At 35.6% G+C, this 13351-nt stretch overlaps 1 protein-coding gene across 2 annotated transcripts in view; it reads right to left on the reverse strand.

Annotated features, from left to right (window-relative positions):
- Positions 1-13351, reverse strand: part of ATAD2B (ATPase family AAA domain containing 2B) — an 82547-nt gene that overhangs the window by 56029 nt on the left and 13167 nt on the right. For both annotated transcript variants that reach the window (XM_032184556.1, XM_032184555.1), the window contains exons 2-9: positions 11130-11284; positions 8923-8969; positions 7731-7884; positions 5410-5512; positions 4759-4867; positions 3348-3464; positions 2715-2790; positions 918-1016 (exon numbers count right to left, since the gene is read on the reverse strand). In XM_032184556.1, coding sequence (XP_032040447.1) covers positions 918-1016; positions 2715-2790; positions 3348-3464; positions 4759-4867; positions 5410-5512; positions 7731-7884; positions 8923-8969; positions 11130-11284 — 860 coding nt within the window. The remainder of the gene's footprint in view (positions 1-917; positions 1017-2714; positions 2791-3347; positions 3465-4758; positions 4868-5409; positions 5513-7730; positions 7885-8922; positions 8970-11129; positions 11285-13351) is intronic.

The raw sequence follows: 13351 nt of genomic DNA on the forward strand, positions 1-13351 counted from the left end.
TTGGTAATTATTGTTCCAGATCTGGTAGTTCCTTAAAGATAGTGTTATGACTGCATATATGTATTTCATTCTGGAGAGTAAGACTGGACACTATTTTGATTTAACACAAAAAAAGCTGAGCAAAAAAGGTGCACTCTCCGATCATCCTTAATCATATGCACCTGATTCAGTTTCTCGGCATATTCAAAGAAGCTTCAAGTCCTTACACAGGTACTAAACCAGACGAAATACACAGAGTAAGGGAGAAAGAAAGGTACCAGTAACATACCAGTTACACTTGCAATTACACTTTTGATAGTTGTACATGTCTTTGGAACTCATTAGGTTGGAAAAAGGAATGATATTGCAAACGAGAGATAGAAAAAGAAGAGCATAAAAAGAAAACAGTCTTCCTACAAATATATCTAAGTAGATTTACTGACAGGTGTTATAGATCTTCCACTTTTAGATAACTGGTAGGAAAATGCAAGGTAAAAAGACTGTATGTTGCGTGTGTAGAATGTACATATTGTTACAGAACAGTAAGAGATATGAAGAGTCAGCACTGGGGAGTACACCTGAAGTTACACCTGAAGTAATTGGGACCAAGTACCAACGTAAATCTAGTTACTCTGTTTTTACACCAAGAATAAAAATACATTTTAACTGACAAAGTTATGTCTTGTAAGACAGCCGAATGAAACAGATTATTTTTTTAATCTTTGGATCTTTTTTATCACTGTTGTTAATTATCTCTTCAAAAGACTTCAAAATCTACGTTAATATATAAGTAGCAATCCTCCTACACTATGGCTGCAGGCAATCCAAGGTAGAACCAAAAAGTCTGCAGAACCGATAAAATACTAACTTATTTTCAGCAGATTTTCTGATGAATAATAAGAATAAAACACTCCTAAAGACCAAAGATATTTTGATACCTATTTCTTGCCCTGGCCATGCTTTTAGATTTTCTTCTTTCAAAACGTTCTTCATCTGACGAAGTGGTATCGCTGCTGTGAATGGCATGCTTCTTTCTCCTATTTAAATATCAAAATAAATACAAAGCTCAGTCCTTTTCACAGTTGTACAGCCTGTTTTGATTTTTTTACAAAACAAAATTGTAACATCAAATACAGTACTGTTCACATTTAACACACACATGCAAACTTTTGTTTTATTAAGAAGATATCAAAATACCCGGGGAGCAGGAGGGAGGGAGCAGGGCAGAAACGTCATTTTTACTGTCTCAAGGATGTCCAATATCAACATGAACATTCCTATAGCAGTAGATCCCTATAAAATCCAGTCCATGTTACTTCAACAAATGTGACTAAGTAGTCAGTCCTCACATGGTTGAGTTCAAACAGCTACGTAGAAACTTCCAACCCTTAGCCAACTTTATCATAACAGAAATATCAAGGTCTCCTTACTCAGTTTGATACTTTCCTCTATTCTTTCAAAATATTCCATACTTCCTAAAGCATATGCTCTCTTTTTATGAGGTTAAAGCAGAACAGCAGCAGCTTTACAAAGTATTACACTAGTTTAACTTCTGAATCTAAGTAAAATTACTGTTCAAAGTATGCACGACCCATTTCTTATTGTAGTATGACAGTATTTCAGAATACTCTTTCAAAATACTAGATAATGCATATTATTACATCCTCTCTACACAAAAATACTCGTGTGTTTGAAAAAGCTCTTTTTTTTGCATGAACTAAGAAGAATCAGCTAATAGGAAAACTAATGTCTTTTTAGTGAATACAGTGAGAGTTTCATCATTTGTAATGAACATGATAATACATTGATGAGCTATTTTTTGCCAAAGGAAAATTAGGCAAAACAGTTTTCAGCAAAATGATCAAAAATTAAGTGCATTTAAAAATGTATCAAAAAGAACATTATGCAACTGGAGAGAACTTCTGTAGAAGTGTAAAATACCCAGAGAAATACAGATAAAATGGAAGAGGAGCAATAAACATGTTAAAGCTAAAGGGATAATTGCCTCCAAACTCTTTACATCTTACTAGCAATTAAAAGTTCAGAGATCATCCAACAAAACATACACTACAAGAAATAAAATTCTCCTCAAAATTATACATTATTTATATTACAAAGAAACTTGTAGAACCCTAAGATCCTGCTACAGAGTTAAAATTTTTTAGGCTCTGAGTAAGTTTGTTTTTACAAAAACTCATCTATTTTGTTAAATAAATCTTTTTGAGTGTTCACAAGAGAACTTGGTACGTTACAGACTTCTTTGACACGAAAGATCCAAGTCAAAAATCATGTTTGGTTAACTTTATGTTAAATTGCTAATACTACTCAGATGGAACTTGAACTAGAAGAAAACAAACAAAAAACCACTCTGACTTAGTTTTTCTTCTAGAATAGAAAATGGACATTATCTAAACTGCTGCTTTGGAATTGAACACTAAATAAAAGCCTTTACAGAAAAATCTGGTGTGCAGTGCAGAATTCTTGTTCCAGTACTGGCAAAACAACCATTTCCAGTCACAGAGACTGCTCATCACAAAGCTTCTAAAAAAAGCTTCATGAAACGCTGTGAAATTCACTTCTGTATGCTGATCAGGATTTGAACCTGAGATACGATTCAAGACCCCTTCATATGCATGAGTGAAAACATACAACTCAAGAATATTTTGAAAATCAGAAGCTAATAGAATCATACTTAAGGGGAGTAAACAACTACGTACCAAAAGACTGACATTTACCTGATATGGCTTCTTCTCGCAGGAGATCTGTGAATATCAAACAGTGTATTTTCCCTCTTTTTTTGGTGAGCTGGCACTGAGTAAGAGAAGTTACAGGTTTGTAACATCAGTTAAAAAAGAATGAACTAATCTAAATGCAGCTGCAAAAATGGTAGATTATTCCCTTACCAATAATTTTATCACTGTTTTCTCCATTAGCTCAAATTAAGAAAAGAAATTTCTCATCATTGCAAAATGTGGCAACTGCCACTATGCAATTTATCTAGTTATGAATTAGTTTTATCACTCAAGAGGCAAAGAAATCAGCAGCTTTGCTATGTCATTATTTATTAGATGGTGGAGTTCAATTTTTGTCAAATTCTTTGCAACCCTGAGCCCAGCGTATGACAGTATGTGCAAAGTCCAATGAGGCAGCAAGCACGAGAGATACTACCAAAATCCACACTTAACCACTGTTCTCAGTAGTCACATTCACATGGTGAACTAAAACAGAGGCAAGAATGAAAGTCACTAAACACTGCATGGGAGTTCTTTTAGGGATAAGGAGCAGTTATCCAATTTCCCTTCCCACACCCGTGAAATTCCTAGAAGTCAGAAAAGCAGAACTGTACAAGCACTGTCTTAGTTACTCACCTATTGGAGGGGCCTGATATCTTTCAACAGTTTTTCTCTGTCTTAGATTATACGGTCGGTCGTTTTCTTCTCCTTCAGCTTCTTCTGCTTCGATATCTCCATCTTCTTCCTGAGACTCTGTTGGGGGGTGGAGAGAAAACTTCAAAACTCATCTTCTTGATGCCAGAACTATCCTCACCCTAAACATTTTAATGGCCATTGAGAACTATCCCCCTCCTACTAATTAGCACTGATTTGTAAATCACTAGGAATTTGAAGACCAAGACAAATCTACAGCCTATTGTAAAAACTTATTTCAGTTTCCCACAGAAGGTTCTGGAAAAACAACAGAAAGAAAAGTATAACCAAATTAGTTTTAGCTGTGAACTGCAAATATCTGTCATCTGTTTCCTTCAGTAATTATCCTTCAAATTAAGAAAATGCCTTTCTTCTCTCTTTTCCCATAGCTGCTTGGGAACATCAAATATTTGACATAGCACAAAAATAACTCTAATTTTAAGATCCACAGTATCACTTTTACACAGACCAAAGCAACACACTATAATAAAGTTACCACATAGATCCATCTATTAATATGAACACTATTTCTGTCCCTGGACCTCAGAATTAAGACTGTGTTCTTACTAACTAGGAAAGACCAAATAACCTACAGCAAGGTTTTAGTTCAAAAATCAAAAGACACTATGCTGTGTCCTGTATGGATCCCTTAAGTCAAGTTTGAGTCTGGTTTCCTAAGGAAACCAAGCATGCTGTTGATCATGCCATTAGAGTTGGCCATTATGCCTTCATTCTCTAATAAATTTTAACCCATTGGGCAATTGCAAACAATTTTTAAAAGGAATTCAGAATTTCAAATAGAATAGTTTCTACACATTTTCTAAAACTTAGTAGATGGATAGAAAATAGAGACTTTTAATTAATATTTTCATTAAAAGTAAGATGCAGAGATGACAATTACACAGTCTTTCTGGTAACAGTCATCCACTGTATGAGAAATAGCGAGTCAATTAGAACACGCAGAGCTGTGGGCTACATGTACCACATCCTGATTTCAACACAGAGGACTGTTACAGGGAATATGAGGAAAGTTTCCATTATTTTTGTATTACAGGAAACAAGAGGAAGGGAATGTAGAATACACATATTTAGAAAACAAGCTTTTTTCTACTTACTTCAGATAAATTTGGATTGCTTTGTTTAAAGAAAACTATTTGTAGAGATCCCTAAATTTTAACTTTTTCAGTGTTTACTTACCCACAATACTTTTATTAATTGGTCAATTAAATAATTCCAAATCCAGATCCAAAACCAAATTATTTTCTGTAGCGTAATATATTGCTATTTTATGTTCAGGAGAGCTTTGTTTTATAGTTATTTCAGACAAAGCTTTATAATCCTATACAATCCATACCTTCTTCTTCGCCTTCTGTGGACACTTCGTGGTGGTTCTGAATCCCATAGCTATTTCTCCTCAGTGATTTCCTCCTCCTTTTCACTCGAGAATACATATCCATGTTTTCCTGTAATAAAAATATCATACACCTCTGTCAGTAACTGTCCCACATCACTTACGTTGTTAGCCCACAGTTCAGGAAGTAATACTACATCCAATTTCTAGCCCCCAACTGTTTTTTCAACAGAGCCTTCCACAAGTAGGCTACAAAAACAATATTTTCAAATTTAATGGGTGGTAAAATAAACCCCTCTATACTATCTAATACATCGTTAGTAATCAGTATGAGGCTACTTTAGAGAACAAAGTAGATAACAGCCCTTGGTCCTGTTTTCAGACTACCTGCTTGTGCTTCAAACCAAAGGAGGACCACCACAGCACATCACGAGGGCAGGGCAGTCAATTCAATTCATCAGATTTAACATTCTACCAACATACATATCACTTCTGTGAATTTTCTTCTGAGTTTATCAAGTTTTTTAATGTTATCTGCTGATGAGGATCTGAAACCTTTTGGCAGAGCTACCAACAAAAGCATGGGAATTACGAAAACAAACATGTTCCCCTTTTCGTAGTACTTTTATCCAAGAGATGAGACACTGCACTTACAAATTCTGTGTCTGTCCACATTCGCAGCCGCTCTACTTCCCCAGACCGCCTATTTCTCCTGATGTTAATATTATCCATTTCCTGTAGGACAGCTTCGGCAGTACTAAAATATATGTAACAGTTAGCAAAATAAATAGAGAAAAAAATAAAAATCAGCCTTAAAATAGTAGGCATGCAGAACTTTCCACATAGTATGCAATAGCTTAACATATCTATTTTTATGGTCTGTTATGGCTATTCCAAGGTCTGCAAGCTGACTAAATATAAAAATGGCTTAATATGTGAAAATTTTAAGGTCACTTCCTGAATCTATCAATCAGTTAAGTACAACACTAACCGCAATAAAGAAAATTGAAAGATGAACCTACAGAATATAAACTAAAAAGTATGCATAAGAAGAAGTGCTAATGCTATGGGTTCAAATTAGGTTATAATGTTTTCAAGTCTATTTTTGCTCAGTGCAGATTGTAGCATACAAATTTGCAACTGATTAGGAAGGTGTCAGATCTGCAGAGTAAGATAGTAAAGCTTTTTATCCACTAATTATAATACTGGGAAAGCAGTCAATGTCTCCACCCTGTAAGCTACATATCCTCCTACCCTGGTCTCAGAGAGACACCAATAAATAAAGGATTTTAGAACTGTTAGATCAGTAACACCTAGAGCTTCAACGTTCGTTATTTGAGCTCATTACTCTACCACTTCTCATCTATTATTTAATTAGACTACATTTTCATTATCTGAAGCATTTGTAAACAGATTGCAAAACAATGCTGGTATGTGATTTAGAACCTTGTCCAAAACACTTTATTGCTACGGAAGAAAACAACAGGGAATTACGCAAAGTAAGGTAAATATTTGGCCACCTGCTCTGACCACCTATTTACTGCTTTCTATGGTGATTGTAATAGATTTCCTCTGGAATTCTACTATAACTGTATAGTAATTGTAAGAAGGCAGAAATTTTCACTTCCTTCCTTTCAAGCTGTTTAAAAGTAAATCTGAAGAGTGAAACCCTGCCTAGAAAGTAGTCCACGGATGTCAAAAAAAGTCAAGATTTTGTTATGAGTGCCCTTCTCCATTTCAAACAATTCTTCTCAAGTATCTGTGATGTGTGACATTTACTACTTCAAGTAAAATTATGCTATAACTCAGTATCAAAGAAAACAGGGCTGCGGGTCGGGCGGTTAGAGAAATCCACCCACTTTGCCAGGCAAGAATAAACTAAACAATACTTAAATCACTGCTGACAGATGTTTACCTAACTTATTCTTAAAAACCTCCAATGATTATTGGACACACAGTTATCAGTAGAAGTTCATGTAGATTTTGAGTACCATGATCTTATCAAATTACAATCTTCATGGTAGACTTTTTCCTATGGTTGATAAGAGGGGGGAAATTGAATTGCAACTAGAAAAATAAATGTAACTGAATATGAATTTGTAAACTGATACCAAGTAGTTACTAGGTAAATTGAAAAGAATGTTTAATTAATAAAAAACTCAACAGAATACATTTAGCAATAAAGATCATACTTGGCAATTAAATGTTTATGCATAAATAATTTTTCAAGCACTAGCACGCAATCTCTCACAGATGTGCCTATTAAAATCCATTTTACAGGTGGGAAAGTTGACACACATTAAGTGACCTGCCCAGGGCCACACAGAAATAATATTTCACCAAAATATTTCTGGCTCCCATTCCTGTGCTCAGACCAGACCGTGCCTCCCTCTCTGACCTACTTTGTCTGCACAGTAAATGTCAAAAAGTGACACCAATCCTGTGTGAATTACTAACAAATGGTAAAAAAAAAAAAAAAAAAAAAAAAAAAAAAAAAAAAAACGAAAATAAAAAAAACAACAAAAAAGAAAGCTACACACTTTTGATATTTTATGATCAAAATCATACAGGCAAGATCTAGAAAGCTTTCCAAGTGCTGTTGCTAATTACTACTTTACATCACATTTAGGTATCACTACATAAACAGGTTACTAGGAGACAAACCAGGGTGTGGATTTCCAGCACATTAGGCACTCTGCAGTAACTGCCAACGCACACGGTTTTATCCAGGGGTAAACACAAAGCAGCTTACTCCTCAGCACAAGCCCAGTAAGCTACTTTGCATTTAGTGCATGGGTAACGTTGGCAGTGGTAGCACAGGAGCCAGCCTTTAACTCACACCACGACCTGGCTTGCCTCCACGCTGTTATGTTCTCACAGTCAAACACAGAGATGGCACTGGAAGACAGGGTTTTCTAACTTCATTAAAAATCATCACGATGCTTTGTGAATACAACTGAAGTATCCCCACATACCTGTTTACTAGCTGATCAAACAATAAACTCTGATTCAAAGTTTCAAATCTGTTTTTCCTGGACCGACAACTTTTTCTGACTTCTATATCTCCGTTTATGCAAGCATGGTCCCCATCTCCCTTTTTTTCCCCTCGAAGGGGATGGCTTTTGAGAGCTAAGAGAAATTTGTATTACTACTTTAAAATGCAGGAAACAACATTTTCACAAACAAGAATTAATAAGCAGAATACTTAACAAGAACAATATACCAGAAGTAACTAAGGAGCACAATACAAGCACCCTTATATACACTAAAGAAATATATATAATTCCTATCAAAATTGTTTTTCAAGCTATTTCTTCAGACTCGAGCTTGTTTCCTTATATTGTAGATCTTATTTTAAGATAAAAATTTGATATTCAAATATCCACTCAATATTTTTTACGTCAACATCAATACTAAAATGCACACTTGGCCCCCAGTTTCAATTCTGAGTCCTCCAAATGCAATATCAAAAGGTCAGATACAACACATTGATTTCACAAACAATGTACCAGCTACTCTGTACAGTGCCAAACAAAAAGGGATCCCACTCCTGATTGTTCCTTAGGCACCACAATAAATAATAAAAAAATACCAAAAATGCTTAATGAGTTAACATTTACAGAGTCAACACAGAATTAAATGAGACCATTTATGAAAAGGGGACATGAAAGACAGCATGGTTTTAGCCGAGTTATGAAATGAGATGGTGAGTTTGAACAGTAGAAGCAAAGAGGAAAGCTGTTCCAAGGTAGGAGGAGCTGCAGACAAGGCAGGTCTCTCTAGAGCAATAACGGAGTAAGTAATGTTAAGAACCACAGAAGGCCAAATCTTAAACGAGCAAAAAGAGTAAGTAAATTAAAGAGACCAGCTGGGAGAGGAAGGCCAAAATTAGTCCCTAACAGTAAATTTGGTAATTAAGGAAGACATCGAGATCATGGCCAAGAGGTCTGAATTGAGAAGAGAAATGGAATTTCATCTGAGAATGTTCCCCATGTCCATAGAGAGCATCCAAGATGTTGACAGAAGGAAACTGAGCCAAAACAGTAAACTTTTGGGTCAAAACGAGTAATCAGTAAAGTTATTAAAAATATATGCAACCGAAAACCACTGACATAAAATCATTAAATGTAAAAGTAGATACTAAAGAGTTGGCTGTAATACACTTACATAAGCTACGTCCATTTGGTAGTGTAGCACCAGGCTGAGAAGTTAACCTAGGAAACAATTAGATTAGAAATACAAATCATGTTTTCATTTCTTAGCCAAGCAAAAGTTACACAATGAAAATAAAACTTTAAAAGTTAACTCCAACTTAAAAACGTTGCACAATAAACCATGACTTCAAAACCTTTGTGAAACTAAGAGCAGACTCTTAGTCTCTGAAGCCTGCTTCATGCCCAACACTGGAATGAGTGCAAAACTGCCAAATCCAATTATACGAAACCCCCCTATTATCCAAACATCTCTTTTACTAGTCCCTTATTTTTTTTATTAGTCCTCCTCTATCAATCTCTGATAGTCCTTATTTTTAAATTAACTTTATTCTACTAGTTCATAGATTGAGAAAACAACATATTGCAGTTTTCTGAAATTTTAGTGCATAAACAATTGTTCACTTTTTCTCTTTAAAAATGAAAAAATCTGATTTATGACAGTCTGAGAGAATCTTTAGCATAGAATACAAATGAACAAGAACTCTACAGCTATTGACAGACTGTTAACAAAAACTTGTCAATACTGTTACACGAAAAGGGAAAATAAGTCACACAAAAGGAAAAAATATATATATTTTAATCTCTCTTCCACCCTCAGAAACACCGAGTATTTTACAGACAAGTGAACTGTAGCATAGACTGCACACCAGTACTGGATAGGAAGAAACACCCTGTTCTCAAACTGAAAAGCTAGAATGAATTTGATGGGGAAGAGGAAAAAGAGGGGAAATCTTAGTAATACTAAATGAATTTAAACACGACCAAGAGTTCAACACGGTAGAAAGAAGTCAACTTAATGGAAGAATAGAAGATGTGGGCTTCTGCTATTATTTTCCTAAGAAATGTGTAACACTTATGAAACAAAGGTAACCTAAGGATTTTTGCAAGGGTTAGGTAGCAACACAGAAAGCCACGTTTATGTATCATGTGCACATCCAACTTTCCAGTAACGTTCTTCTGGTCAGATATTTTAAGTTTTTTAGAAACCACAACTGAAGAAGTAAAATTTGATTATAATGAAGGTTTAGCAACAAAACTCTTGGGAAAAGTCTTAAAGACTGAAGATTGTTATTAGGCACAGCGCTTTGGATTTTAGCAGAAAAAAAAATCAAAAAAGCTCAGACGCATGGACATGTCATGGCACTTCCTATGTAACAACAAGAGCTTTGGCATCCTGACCAAATTTCATTTGACACAGCGATCTAAATTCTCCCAGCTGCATTAAGAATTTTTTTTTTTTTATCTCTTTGCATTTCTAATATCTACAATACAAACCTGTACACAAAAAGCATGAGTTTCAGTACATTTTAGACAACCATGCCATATAATATACTATATTCGATTTATTCTGTTTTAAAAGGTAAAAGCAAACAGAAAAAAAAATAATAATCTGTTTTACAGTTTATACAGTTTCTAAATACATCATCCTAGCAGATGACTGTCCTGTAGTGAATTGAAGTCACTCTTTTATACCAAGTGTTGTAAGAACTCCAATTTGTTCAGAAATACGAAATATTACCTACAAAGGAATCACTATTAACTGAATGTTCATGGCCCAGGAACATACAGTCTATAATGTCGCAATTACCTGTAATCTTGTGAACACAAGAATGCTTTTGGAAGTATTATTAATCAATAGTTAGAAAATGAAATAAATTACTCCTCTTCTGAGTTATAAAAATATGGCATGGTTTCGAGTTTAATTAAGCATAATAGTTTACTTCAGTCTTTATAGCCAAATGGGGAAAAGAGGCTGAACATGACAATGGAAAGAAACTTGACCATTATCTATTCCTTAAAGACAGCAGAAATACTGATTTCTTTATTAAAATGTCATGTCTTCTTATAGACAAAGTACACAAAAATACCAATTAAGTCACTAAATTTGGATGTATCAGGAATCTAGAATTCAGACTGCATATGAAATAAAAATTACTTTCCATTTTAGCACACATTTGCATAGAAAGAAAGCACAGAGATGAGAGGACTGATATAACCCCCGTTCCTGGAGCCTTAAAATAACAAGGAAACTATATGAAATAGCATGCTTCAAAAACACACTCGAGTGTAAGCTGCAGTTCACTGCAGAAATAGAGAAAGCGAGTCAAAAATATGGGAAAATCTGACAGAACTTCTTTTTTTTCTTAGTAACCAAGTTACCTGGACTGTCCAGTTGAGATGCTCCATTCCTCTCGCTGCCCAGTGCTGCGTGATTTTGACTTGTCTTTGCACACAGGATCAGCATGTTTTGAGGTACGTTTGGCGGGAGGAGATATGTGGCTATCGCTCAAACTACCATCACTGCCTTCATCTTTCTGAAAAGAAAAAAGGCATCAGACCACGCTTAATTGGCTCATTTTTATATGTCCTTGTAGGAAAAAAAAAAAAATAAGAATAAGCTTGGTAGAAGATAACTTTAGTTAATGGAAACACAGTCAGGTGTAACTGATGATAAATAAAGCCAGGCACTCCGAAGGTTAAACTCACTCCCCTGTCAAACTCTCAGTGTTTGGCTTGCCCAAAACATGAAAAATATTTATTCTGAAAACTTTACTGGAAACTATAAAGACATTTTCTTTGAACTATTAAGTGTTTGTATATTTGAACCTTTTTTTCCTGAACAAGCATTCTGGTTCTCTGACCCACTGCACTTTGTATTTCCTACATGACGCTGCCAGCCCTACCCTACTTGAAAATGAATTAATTGTGAAATAAAGAGAAAAAAGGACTGAGGAAAGTTAAGATACTTAGAAACACGGCATGAATTTATCCCACTGACGTTATCTTTGTACTTAAAGTGCTTAAACAGTCACATTACACTCTTCTGTCTTGCAAGAGTTTTGCAATACCTTCCTTCTACTGCTAAACAGGCAACTGAGGAGCAACTGCAAGCAGACGTACTTCTACGGCACTTTTAGTCTCCTGTAATTGTTAGCAGCGTTACACACACTGAAGCTTCAGTCCTAACACCTAGAAAAAGCACCACAACACTACCAGAGTTCTTCCTCTGTGGCTTATTGGTGGTAACAGACAGAAACTTGAAGACAGGAGGAGTTATGTGAGAGCTCTGTCCATAAGTAGTGCACGGACAGGCAACTTAGGAGGATCTGAGGCTGTCATGGTGAGCTATGGAGGAAAAAGCAAGACTCTGAAAACCAAAAATTTAAAACAAGATTGTTCTTGTGAGTTAAAATATATATGTATGTATGTATGTATGTTCTTCTGCAACAACCAATTTCCAAATACCAAGGTCCAGGAACTGTCAGCAAGGACAAACTAAGAAAAAAAAAAAAAAGATAGTTTTACTTGTATGCAAGGAGATGGTTGTGGAAGTCCAGTTTAGTCATCTGGCTCATCAGCAACAACCATCTGCTTTGCGCTACAGACAATCATTCAAATTCTGCATCTCTCGAGCACCCAAGGGGGAGGAATAAAAAAGATTAACTTAGGAGGAAGAAGGGCTGTCACAGCACCATGTATAGGAAGTGGCAAAGTCTACAGAAAACCAGCCGCATGGGTGCAGTGCAGGGAGAGAGCAGACCCAAAGAAGCTCAGCACCACTGAACCCCAGGCTCAGCAGCACCACTGCAACCCCCCCATCTTATCCTGGTGCTTATCTGACCTACCCAGAAACCAAACCAGTCCACTACAGCTTCAGATGCTCGCTTTTCTTCAGCTGGATTAGTTTCTTACCTGCTTAGTCAGCTGAATCATTTCACCAAAAGATGAGAAAAACATAAAAGATAACACAAGGAAAAAAAACACAAGTAAATAGCAAAGGTGAGAGCAAGAACAGAAAGCTGCAAGTGAAACGTGCTGTCTACATCACACCTAAACATTTCATCCCCAAGGACATTTTTAAACTAATATTAACTTAAATACTTATACTAATAACAAATTGTTAAATACAGTATTAATTATATTTTGTTATTTATGGAATATATTTTTATTTATAGCATAAATATTGGTAAATACTTGTAATAGTACTGAAAATACTGAATACAAAGGTATCATATTAGCTTCTAACCAGCCTACGCTCGCATGCCATTTTAGAAGTAGTTTTAATTACAGTTGTTTACCTGTTGAGGTAAGCCCGCGGAAAGCAAGATGTTTATCTTACTATTCAGCCTTAGGAATTCGACAACAAACCAAATGCAACAAAACAGAACAGAAACACTGTTTTCTTCCTCATTGATGCACTTCCCGAAGAAGCGCGATAATTTCCCTCTACTATTTGTGATACTTCTACTAGAAGATCAGAGCACAACTTTAAATTACAGAAAGCAGGATTTGGGATCAGAAGCTAGGATTTAGGCAAAGTGACAGCACAGGTACCAACCACCCTTTCTGTGTATAGAGCAGCTCCACTGTACAACACAGTG

The sequence above is a fragment of the Aythya fuligula genome, chromosome 3, assembly GCF_009819795.1.
Source record: "Aythya fuligula isolate bAytFul2 chromosome 3, bAytFul2.pri, whole genome shotgun sequence".
Classification (NCBI taxonomy): domain Eukaryota; kingdom Metazoa; phylum Chordata; class Aves; order Anseriformes; family Anatidae; genus Aythya; species Aythya fuligula.